The sequence below is a fragment of the Nerophis ophidion genome, linkage group LG18 (genome assembly GCF_033978795.1).
Source record: "Nerophis ophidion isolate RoL-2023_Sa linkage group LG18, RoL_Noph_v1.0, whole genome shotgun sequence".
Classification (NCBI taxonomy): domain Eukaryota; kingdom Metazoa; phylum Chordata; class Actinopteri; order Syngnathiformes; family Syngnathidae; genus Nerophis; species Nerophis ophidion.
Window position 1 is genome coordinate 42,972,846 of NC_084628.1, and position 12,910 is coordinate 42,985,755.

The following is a 12,910-nucleotide window of genomic DNA, read 5'->3' on the forward strand; positions in this document are numbered from 1 at the left end:
TTTGGAAATAAAGATATACAAATAACTAAAAATCAGTTTCTGATTTATCAAATTGCATAAAAGTGCAAAATATTGCTCATTTGCAGTGGTCTTTCTTGAACTATTTGGAAAAAAAGATATAAAAATAACTAAAAACTTGTTGAAAAATAAACAAGTGATTCAAATGTAAATAAAGATTTCTCCACATAGAAGTAATGATCAACTTAAAGTGCCCTCTTTGGGGATTGTAGTAGAGATCCATCTGGATTCATCAACTTCCTTCTAAACATTTCTCCACTAAAAAAGAAATATTTAACATCAATATTTATGGAACATGTCCACAAAAAAATCTAGCTGTCAACACTGAATATTGTATTGTTGCATTTCTTTTCACACTTTATGAACTTACATTCATATTTTGTTGAAGTGTTATTCAATAAATATATTTATAAAGGATTTTTCAATTGTTGCTGTTTTTATAATATTTTTAAAAAATCTGACATACCCCTTGGCATACCTTCAAGTACCCCCAGGGGTACGCCTACCCCCATTTGAGAACCACTGCACTAGGCCACTGAGTAGGTTTGAATAGAGTTGAAATATTAACTTTCTAATTTTACTACAACAAACTGTAATAATAAGACAACAATATAATATTATGAGAAAAACTATTTAATGAGAATCAACTCCTAAAACTAATATTAAGTCATTTCTGTTGTCATTTACAGCCAAACCCAAAACTAAATGATAAAAACAATGACAAACGAATGCCGTGCTTATTATGTGAAGTGAAGTGAATTATATTTATATAGCGCTTTTCTCTAGTGACTCAAATGTGAAACCTATTTAAAAATACCACCTGGACGGCGCGGTGAAAGAGTGGCCGCGCGCAACCCGAGGGTCCCTGGTTCAATCCCCACCTAGTACCAAACTCGTCACGTCCGTTGTGTCCTGAGCAAGACACTTCACCCTTGCTCCTGATGAGTGCTGGTTAGCGCCTTGCATGGCAGCTCCCTCCATCAGTGTGTGAATGTGTGTGTGAATGGGTGAACGTGGAAGTAGTGTCAAAGCGCTTTGAGTACCTTGAAGGTAGAAAAGTACTATACAAGTACAACCCATTTATCATTTATTTAACATTTGACGAGCAAATAAATTATACAAGGCGATTTGGTAAAGAATCTGGGTATTATCTTCGAACCAACTCTCTCGTTTGAGTCACACATCAAGAGTGTTACTAAAACGGCCTTCTTTCATCTCCATAATAACGCTAAAATGTGTTCCAATTTGTCCACTAGCGACGCTGACATCAGTATTTATGCGTTTGTCACACACACACACACACACACACACACACACACACACACACACACACACACACACACACACACACACACACACACACACACACACACACACACACACACTCATGTATTTGTTACCTTCTTGAGACCTCGGAAAAAAGCCTACCTCTTTAGGACCAGCCTTTCTAGATATATAAAGATGAGTAATTACAACATTAATAATATATACATATATATTATGCAAAAGGTCAACTTTTCACAAGAAAAAGGTCACAATTTCACAAGAAAAACCGAACATTTATGCAATATTATGACAAAAGTTGGAATTGTACTCAATAAAAGTCGCAAGTTTACAAGAAAAGCTTGCAATTTTGTAAAAAAAAGTCGTCATTTTACTCGACATGTCACAATCTAAAAAAAAAACAACTTAAAAATGTTGGCAATATTATAACAATAATCGGAATTTTAATTGGTAAAATGATGTCATATTATGATAAATTATGATAAATGTCACTATTTTACCAGGACAACAAAAAACATTTTGCATTAAAAAGTAATAATTTTAGGAGAAAATATTGCAATCTTACAGAAACAGAAAGAATATGAGAAATAGTTCCCAATTTTATACAAAAAAAGTTGATACATTGTGAGAAAAAAAAAAATAGCTTTTAGTTTATTTTAATTTTAATCACTTTTTTAATCTTCATTACTTACTTCAAATTACTACAGTATGTTTCTAAACACACATTTATTTTATTTGTTTAAAAAATTTGGCGCATTTTAATTTCTTCTACACACTTGGTATTTCATATGTTGACCGGGGGAGGGGGACCGTTTTTGTTATTAGTAGATATTGTATCACTCTGACTCTGGAGGTGAAAGAGCCGTCAAAATAAAAGCCCTACTGAGTATCCCTAATCTGCATCTGAGTTCGTTCCTTTGTCCAAGCCTGACAGTTTTGTAATCTTCATTATTTACTTCAAGTTTCCAAAAACATATTTATTAAATTATCTTAATTATTTTGGGCCAAAAGGGGCACATTTTAATTCCTTCCACACACTTGTTATTTCATATGTTGACCAGAGGGGGAGCACTTTTAAAAGCGACACAGTCAATGTGAAAAATCCCTCTTTTTTGGGCCGCCCTCATTTTGATAGATATCACCACAAATGAGACATTGTCTATTAGATGCAGTGTCATTGGGACCATGAATTATGTCATCACTTGTTCACACCTCCTCTTATGGAAGATACTTTTCCTTCTTCATGTCCCAAGAAGGGTAGAAATACAAGAACAAGAACACACATAGAGACAGGTAGAAAAGAAAGTGTCATTGTGTGTTTGTTGACAGGTGAGCGGTAACAAGTGTAAACTTGCTGCGTTCATGCAGAAAGCAAACAAAGTGTTAAAAATGGACAATGAAGACAAGGTACCAGTTTTGCAGCGCTCCATGGTGCTTTCCTGGCTGGTGAAGCCCGAAGACGACTCTCCGCTGGACATGAGATCCACACTGAGGTGGGGCTCGTAAGGCAGCAGGGGGCGCTGTCCTGGTCCATATCTGTACACACAACAGTTTGTTTACATGTCAAATCTTCCACTCCTTCTTTGTCTCATTTTGTCAACCAAAAGTTTTATGCTGTGCCTCAATGCACAAAGGTGCGCTTTGTTGATGTTATTGACTTGTTGGAGTGCTAACATGCTATTTAGGCTAGCTGTATGTACATATTGCATCATTATGCCTCATTTTCAGCTATATTTGCGCTCATTTAATATCTTTTAATTTTACCCTCTTCGTATATAATTTAGTTTTGCATGTCTCATGACACATTTCTGAGAGTTGTTTATGTGCCATGTTGTTCCAGACCACAGCAAACGTTACTTAGCTTGCCAGAAACTGTAATCATTTTAGACCGCCTGCCGTTTCCTTTAACTTGGACACTTTGGCCATTAAAGTCCAGTCATTTCCAGGAGTTATCTAACCTTCTGCGTAGCTTCTGATGTACTAATGGTTTCTAACGTAAAAATGTGTAGAATAAATATTACATTTCAACATTTCTGTCAACGAAGACTTGGTTCAGCATGCGACACAGTCATTTTGATAGTAGGCTATTATAGCTAATATAGACACTTACATCATGTGTTGCCTTCATTATAACACTTATATAAGACTTTTAAAGTCATTTTGATAGTAGGCTATTATAGCTAATATAGACACTTACATCATGTGTTGCCTTCATTGTAACACTTATATAAGACTTTTAAATTATTTTTGATAGTAGGCTAATACAAACACTTACATCATGTGTTGCCTTCATTACAACACTTATATAAGACTTTTAAAGTCATTTTGATAGTAGGCTATTATAGCTAATATAGACACATCATGTGTTGCCTTCATTATAACACTTATATAAGACTTTTAAATTATTTTTGATAGTAGGCTAATATAGCTAATATAGACACTAACATCATAAGTTGCCTTCATTATAACACTTATATAAGACTTTCAAAGTCATTTTGATAGTAGGCTAATATAGCTAATATAGACACTTATATCATAAGTTGCCTTCAATATAACACTTATATAAGACTTTCCATTTTTTTGCGGAACCGGACAGATTTGGTTTTTTGTATTTTGGGTCCGATATGGCTCTTTCAACATTTTGGGTTGCCGGCCGCTGCCGCAGCGTCAAATAAGATGAATTTAGTTTTTTTGTACTGTTCAGTATCCAAAAGGGACGAGCGGTATAAACTGGATGGATGGATGCACTGTTCAGTATTTGTCTCATTGAAAGAATTATGCACTTCATTATTCTTTCTGCATTGTTATTTGCTTGGAAAAAAACAACTATTGTATTTATTTACTGTTAACTTTATTTGCAGGTCAAATGTAGTGACTTTTTTATTCCAGCAGATGGCGCCATGAAGACAAAACCAACACACTATTAGTGCAACGTCAATACAGCCAGCGAGTGTGCCACACTTACTGAGGCGCCATTTACACAGCACTTTTAAATACAGTACATTTGATAGATTTGCTTTATGTTTTTGCATTTCATATAAATAAAACCAAAACGTTATCAACCTTTTACAGCCAAGCCGATACACCTGAGGATCGGACTTGAATGTACAAACCTCGTTTCCATATGAGTTGGGAAATTGTGTTAGATGTAAATATAAACAGAATACAATGATTTGCAAATCCTTTTCAACCCATATTCAGTTGATAATGCTACAAAGACAACATATTTGATGTTCAAACTCATAAACTTTATATATTTTTTTGCAAATAATAATTAACTTAGAATTTTATGGCTGCAACACGTGCCAAAGTAGTTGGGAAAGGGCATGTTCACCACTGTGTTACATCACGTTTTCTTTTAACAACACTCAAACGTTTGGGAACTGAGGAAACTAATTGTTGAAGCTTTGAAAGTGGAATTCTTTCCCATTCTTGCTTGATGTAGAGCTTCAGTCCTTCAACAGTCCGGGGTCTCCGCTGTCCTATTTTACGCTTCATAATGCGCCACACATTTTCCATGGGAGACAGGTCTGGACTGCAGGCGGGCCAGGAAAGTACCCGCACTCTTTTACTACGGAGCCACGCTGTTGTAACACGTGGCTTGGCATTGTCTTGCTGAAATAAGCAGGGGCGTCCATGAAAAAGACGGCGCTTAGATGGCAGCATATGTTATTCCAAAACCTGTATGTACCTTTCAGCATTAATGGTGCCTTCATAGATGTGTAAGTTACCCATGCCTTGGGCACTAATGCACCCCCATACCATCACACATGCTGGCTTTTACACTTTGCGCCTATAACAATCCGGATGGTTGTTTTCCTCTTTGTTCTGGAGGACACCACGTCCACAGTTTCCAAATATAATTTGAAATGTGGACTCGTCAGACCACAGAACACTTTTCCAATTTGCATCAGGCTATCTTAGATGAGCTTGGGCCCAGCGAAGCCGGCGGCGTTCCTGGGTGTTGTTGATAAATGGCTTTTGCTTTGCATAGTAGAGTTTTAACTTGCACTTACAGATGTAGTGACCAATTGTAGTTACTGACAGTGGTTTTATGAAGTGTTCCTGAGCCCATGTGGTGATATCCTTTAAACACTGATGTCAGTTTTTGATGCAGTATTGCCTGAAGGATCAAAGTTCCGTAATATCATTGCTTACGTGCAGTGATTTCTCCAGATTCTCTGAACCTTTTGATGATTTTACGGACCGCAGATAGTAAAATCCCTAAATTCCTTGCAATAGCTCGTTGAGAAATGTTCTAAAACTGTTCGACAATTTGCTTACAAAGTGGTGACCCTCACCCCATCCTTGTTTGTGAATGACTTAATATTTCATGGAAGCTGCTTTTATACCCAATCATGGCACCCACCTGTTCCCAATTAGCCTGCACACCTGTGGGGTGTTCCAAATAAGTGTTTGATGAGCAAAAAAATAAGGTTTATCAGTTTGAACATCAAATATGTTGTCTTTGTAGCATATTCAACTGAATATGGGTTGAAAATGATTTGCAAATCATTGTATTCTGTTTATATTTACATCGAACACAATTTCCCAACTCATATGGAAACGGGGTTTGTATCACATGAATCATCTTCTTCACCAACAAATAATGGCTCTTTTAAAAACACACATTAATACTTTACGCGACAAATAGTAGAGGGGGACAGATACTTCCACCCACCTGTCAGGTGAAGGTTTGTAGCGCACAAAGGGCCCCGGCGTGATCCCGGGAGGCCCCATGGTGGTGAGGGCCACCAGGCCTGAGGAAGGTGAGGAGAAGCTGGCCGAGGGGTTTCCGTAGGGCAGCACTCGCTCACCCCCAGCAGGAGACACGTTGTAGTGGTTCTCTGGGTAGCTGACCGGCCTGACACCCCGCAAGAGGAGAGGTACAACAAAGAAAAGTTACATTATAGACCAAAGGTTCTTCACCTTATTGTCCTCAGGGCCCAACTTTATTATATAGAGAGACCTGGGCCCACTCAGATATCAACACGGAATTAGTCATCTTACTCTTGGTTTTATTTATATCTATAATCAATAATTATATCTAACCTACATCAAGGATAAACCTCGTCAAATTATGTGAAACCATGTGTTAATCGTGAATATTATTAGGTTTGGGTCAGGCTGATTATTAAAAATACAAAACCCAAAAGCACGTTGTGTAAATGGTAAATAAAAACATGATTAGAAAATCCTTTTCAACTTGTTTTCAACTTGAATAGACTGCAAAGACAAGATATTTCACGTTCGAACTGGAAAACTGAGATTTTTTGCAAATATTAGCTCATTTGGAATTTGTTGGCTGCAACAGGTTTCAAGAAAGCTGGCACAAGTGGCAAAAAAGACTGCTCATCAAACACTTATTTGGAACATCCCACAGGTGGACAGGCTAATTGGGAACAGGTGGGTGCCGTGATTGGGTATAAAAACAGTTTCCATGAAATGCTCACTCATTCACAAACAAGGTTGGGGCGAGGGTCACCACTTTGTGAACAAATGCATGAAATGAGCTATTGCAAGGAATTTAGGGATTTCAACATCTACACTCCGTAATATCATCAAAAAGTTTAGAGAATCTGGAGAAATCACTGCACGTCAGCCACGATCCCTTTGATCCCTCAGGCGGTACTGCATTAAAAAAGTGACATCAGTGTTTAAAGGATATCACCACATGGGCTCAGGAACACTTCAGAAAACCACTGTCACTAAATACAGTTTGTCACTATATCTGTAAGTGCAAGTTAGGGACGGAGTGGCGCAGTGGGAGAGTGGCCGTGCGCAACCCGAGGGTCCCTGGTTCAATCCCCACCTAGTACCGACCTCGTCATGTCCGTTGTGTCCTGAGCAAGACACTTCACCCTTGCTCCTGATGGGAGCTGGTTAGCGCCTTGCATGGCAGCTCCCTCTATCAGTGTGTGAATGTGTGTGTGAATGGGTAAATGTGGAAGTAGTGTCAAAGCGCTTTGAGTACCTTGAAGGTAGAAAAGCGCTATACAAGTACAACCCATTTATCATTTATTTACTATGCAAAGCGAAAGCCATTTATCAACAACACCCAGAAACGCCGCCGGCTTCTCTGGGCCCGAGATCATCTAATATGGACTGATGTAAAGTGGAAAAGTGTTCTGTGGTCTGACGAGTCCACATTTCAAATTGTTTTTGGAAATATTCGACATCGTGTCATCTCGACCAAAGGGGAAGCAAACCATCCAGACTGTTATCGACGCAAAGTTGAAAAGCCAGCATGTGTGATGGTATGGGGGTGCATTAGTGCCCAAGGCATGGGTAACTTACACATCTGTGAAGGCACCATTAATGCTGAAAGGTACATACAGGTTTTGGAACAACATATGCTGCCATCTAAGCGCCGTCTTTTTCATGGACGCCCCTGCTTATTTCAGCAAGACAATGGCAAGCCACATTCAGCACGTGTTACAACAGCGTGGCTTCGTAAAAAAAAGAGTGCGGGTACTTTCCTGGCCCGCCTGCAGTCCAGACCTGTCTCCCATGGAAAATGTGTGGCGCATTATGAAGCGTAAAATACGACAGCGGAGACCCCGGACTGTTGAACGACTGAAGCTCTACATAAAACAAGAATGGGAAAGAATTCCACTTTCAAAGCTTCAACGATTAGTTTCCTCAGTTCCCAAACGTTTATTGAGTGTTGTTAAAAGAAAAGGTGATGTAACACAGTGGTGAACATGCCCTTTCTCAACTACTTTGGCACGTGTTGCAGCCATGAAATTCTAAGTTAATTATTATTTGCAAAAAAGATAAAGTTTATGAGTTTGAACATCAAATATCTTGTCTTTGTAGTGAATTCAATTGAATATGGGTTGAAAAGGATTTACAAATCATTGTATTCTGTTTATATTTACATCTAACACAATTTCCCAACTCATATGGAAACGGGGTTTGTATATAAGCACTTGTCTTTAAGATGTAGTCATTTTCGTACATCATGCACTTTTATCAGTCATTACTACTGTAGCTTTAGGGCATCAAATGGCGTCTCTCACCTTTTTGAGCTAAAATGCTGCAGAGGTTCCCTGTAGGGCACTGGCATCAAAGTCTTGTGGGAACGCAGTAGCGGAGGTGGTGGTGGTGGACCCATGGGGGCCCACCTCTGTGGGTTGGGGGTGCTGTGCAGCCCCATAGGCACGGGCGGGCTGTCCCAACGCCAACCCGAGCGAGTTGAGGGTCGGTAGCCCGCAGCCAGAGGCTCCGCTTCTGGCTTCTGCTCCAAGGTCTTCATCTCATACTCTTCTGTGCAGCCCCTGGACAGACAGCAACAGTCACCAGCGTCCTTTTTGACAACCCGAATTGCAACTAAAGCAGATCAGTGCAATTAAAAGTAACTAACGAGAAGTTCAAGCTCACAGCAGACACATAATGACACCCACTGATGAGCTCCCCTGACACCAACAGAGGAAAAACAAGGTGAGGAATCTGATTATTGACACTTCAGGTTTGAATTTTGCTTACTGTGAGATGGGGGTCAAGTATGTATAGAAAGCTATTCAAACAGTAGTTGCACATTTTATACCAGGGGTCACCAACCTTTTTGAAAGCAAGAGCTACTTCTTGGGTACTGATTAATGCGAAGGGCTACCAGTTTGATACACACTTAAATAAATTGCCAGAAATAGCCAATTTGCTCAATTTACCTTTAATAAATAAATCTATATATAGAAAAAAATTGGGTATTTCTGTCCGTTATTCCGTCGTACATTTTTTTTCCTTTTACGGAAGGTTTTTTGGAGAGAATAAATGATGAAAAAAACACTTAATTGAACGGTTTAAAAGAGGAGAAAACAGGAAAAAAATGAAAATAAAGTTTTGAAAAATAGTTCATCTTCAATTTGGACTCTTTAAAATTCAAAATTCAACTGAAAAAAGGAGAGAGAAAGTAGCTGATTCGAATCTTTTTGAAAAAATTTAAAAAATAATTCATGGAACATCATTAGTAATTTTTCCTGATAAAGATTAATTTTAGAATTTTGATGACATGTTTTAAATAGGTTAAAATCCAATCTGCACTTTGTTAGAATATATAACAAATTGGACCAAGCTATATTTCTAACAAAGACAAATCATTATTTCTTCTAGATTTTTAAGAACAAAAATGTTTAAAAAGATTTTGAAATAAGATTTCAATTTGATTCTACAGATTTTCTAGGTTTGCCAGAACATCTTTTTTTAATTTTAATCATAATAAGTTTGAAGAAATATTTCAGAAATATTCGTCGAAAAAACGGAAGCAAAAATGAAGAATTAAATTAAAACTTATTTATTATTCTTTTCAATAAAAAAATAAATTTACTTGAACATTGATCAAAATTGTCAGGAAATAATAGGAAGGAATTTAAAAAGTATATGTGTTTAAAAATCCTAAAATAATTTTTAAGGTTGTATTTTTTCTCTAAAATTTTCTTTATGAAATTTATAAGATTCAAATGAATTTATTTAAACAAGTGAAAACAAAGTCTTTAAAATATTTTCTTGGATTTTCAAATTCTATTTGAGTTTTTACTCTCTTAAAATTAAAAATGTCGAGCAAAGCAACACCAGCTTGCTAGTAAATAAATACAATTTAAAAAATAGAGGCAGCTCACTGGTAAGTGCTGCTATTTGAGCTATTTTTAGAACAGGCCAGCGGGCGACTCATCTGGTCCTTAAGGGCGACCTGCGTTGGTGACCCCTGGTCTATACTGCGTGTGTGCAAGGTCACGATTGTATCCATGCTCATTCTTCACTATAAAAGTGGGAGACATTGTTATCACCAGGAAAGATGAGGTCACCTACCTAGGTTCCATTCTAGAGGCTAATCTGTCCTGTGATGAAACGGCAATCAAGGTAATCAAAAAGGTCAACCAAATAACGAGATTTCTCTTCAGAATCTCCTCTCTGGTTAACAAAAGCACCATGAATATTCTAGCGGGAACTCTTGTTCAACCCTTTTTTGACAACTGGTAAAAATACTGACCCAATTATTCCAGTATCGGTCATATACTGATACTGAACTTGGTATCAACATCATCTATGGATCGATCTGCCCTTCTCTCACATGTTGTGTACTGACAGTTGTCATATTATCCTCTCTCTGGACCAGGGGGGCACATTACGTCGATGGCGAGCTACCAGTCGATGGCGGAGGGTGTGTCAGTCCATCGCTGGCCCCGCATTGAAAAAAAAAATTTGCGATCATCAATCTTCACTAAGATGTGAATTGTGAAGTGAATTATATTTATATAGCGCTTTTCTCTAGTGACTCAAAGTGCTTTACATAGTGAAAACCCAATATCTAAGTTTCAATTAAACCAGTGTGGGTGGCACTGGGAGCAGGTGGGTAAAGTGTCTTGCCCGAGGACACAACGGCAGTGACTAGGATGGCGGAAGCGGGAATCGAACCTGCAACCCTCAAGTTGCTGGCACGGCCACTCTACCAACCGAGCTATACCGCCCCACTTTCGTCACTTGTGAGATGACGCTGGCTGCTGCCAGATCGTTATTAAGAAAAAACGACCGACACGAAGGCGAGAAACACATTTTATTTCAACCGTACCTCCCGTCAAAACTCTAAAGACCGACTGCACAGTTCCTGTCTTCACAATAAAAGCCCTGCTTCATCCTGCCTGCGCTAACAGATGGAAGCATGGAGTGCTCTTGGTACACGGCTGCATTGACTCTGGACTTGATGAAACACAGTGGACCAAAACCAACAGCTGACATGGCTCCCCAAACCATTGCTGACTGTGGGAACACACTGGATTTCAAGAAATTTGGATTTTCCTCCAGACCAGGGGTCTCAAACATGCGAGACGTTGTTTTGCGGCCCGCGCTTTGATGTGACAATTTAATTTATGTGCGGCCTGCGAGTTTAATATGAACAGAACTTGACAGCGTCATACTATCCAACATTCTCGATTTCCCCGGGAGTTCCCACAGAATATACAATCAACACAATTCATGGAGGTGCTGTAACTGCACATTTTTTACCACACTCTATATTCTGTATAGACAGTAAGCAAGCCAAATTGATTGTCACTTTTGACCGAGCAGTACGCATGGGTGAAGTTGCAAGACATATTTGGTCAACAGCTACACAAGTCACACTGAGGGTGGCCGTAAAAAAAACTTTAACACTGTTACAAATATGTGCCAGACCGTGAATCCACACCAAACAAGAATGACAAACACATTTCAGGAGAACATCCGCACTGTAATACAACATAAACTCAACAGAACTAATACCCACAATTCATTGCAGCCCTGACTCTTCTGGGCTACAATATTCACACCCACGCTACCACCACCCCCCCACGCCCAACCCTCCCTACTTGCGTCGGTTGAGGTGTTGTAACCCTGCAAGGTGTTCTGGGTATTTGTTCTCTTGCGTTTAAGTTGTGTTAGGGTGCGGAAATTCTCCCAAAAGGTGTTTGTCATTCTTGTTTGATGTCGGTTCACAGTGTGGCGCATATTTGTTTATATGGCCACCCTCAGTGTGACCTGTATGGCTGTTGAACAATTACGTCTTGCAGTCACTTATGTTATTCTGCACAGGTATTACACAACACAATACGGAGCCGGCACGTTGGATGTCAGATGTAAAAGTGTGCGCGATGACATGTAGTAGCGCAGCAGTCCTCTATAAGGGGGTGCGCGGACCCCTGGAAGTACTTGAAGGAATGCCAAGGGACAAGTGAGAATTATTAAAAACAATAAAAAAAAAATAGCAGCTATTCATAAGTCTGTTAAAAATATGTTTATTGAATAATACCTCAATGAAATATGAATTTAAGTTCATAAACTGTGAAAAACTAATACAACAATCCAACATTCAGTGTTGACAGCTAGACTTTTAGTGGACATGTTCCATAAATATTGATGTTAAAGATTTATTTTATTTTTTTGTTTTGTCATGAAAAAGGCAGATTTTTTGGGTTGGCGCACTAATTGTAAGTGTATCTTGTGTTTTTTATGTTGATTTAATAAAAAATAAAAATAAAATAAAAAAGAAAATTAAAATAAAAACATTTTTAAGAAAAAATTCTTACGCGGCCCGGTACCAATCGAGCCGGTGGTTGGGGACCACTGCTCTACGCCATCCCTTTCAAAGTGAAGTGAATTATATTTATATAGCACTTTTCTCTAGTGACTCAAAGCACTTTACATAGTGAAACCCAATATCTAAGTTACATTTTTCAAACCAGTGGGAGCAGGCGGGTAAAGTGTCTTGCCCAAGGACACAACAGCAGTGACTAGGTTGGCAGAAGCGGGGGATCGAACCTGGAACCCTCAAGTTGCTGGCACGGCCGCTCTACCAGCCGAGCTGTACCGCCTTTTAAACAAATGTATGACATTTCAATTCTACGCAGCAAACACTGAAAAAAAAAGACCTTTTTGTCCTGTGTAAATGTTCCAAATGATTCCTAAATGCCGTATATTTAAATTCTATTTGGCTCGCACACAACAAGTGCGATGTCATTCACATCAGTGAGATTTGGCTGGAGCCACCATGCTGCATTCTGACCGGGGGTTAATCCCGGCACATAAAGCCTTCTAATACGCGTCATGGAAATGAAATGACAGGAACCAAGCCTCA

At 38.8% G+C, this 12,910-nt stretch overlaps 1 protein-coding gene across 5 annotated transcripts in view; it reads right to left on the reverse strand.

Moving 5' to 3' along the window:
- The window catches only part of sipa1l3 (signal-induced proliferation-associated 1 like 3), a 213,458-nt gene that overhangs the window by 22,533 nt on the left and 178,015 nt on the right, over nt 1-12,910 (reverse strand). For all 5 annotated transcript variants that reach the window (XM_061878158.1, XM_061878159.1, XM_061878161.1 and 2 more), the window contains 3 exons: nt 8,325-8,582; nt 5,984-6,166; nt 2,714-2,838 (listed from right to left, as the gene is read on the reverse strand). In XM_061878158.1, coding sequence (XP_061734142.1) covers nt 2,714-2,838; nt 5,984-6,166; nt 8,325-8,582 — 566 coding nt within the window. The remainder of the gene's footprint in view (nt 1-2,713; nt 2,839-5,983; nt 6,167-8,324; nt 8,583-12,910) is intronic.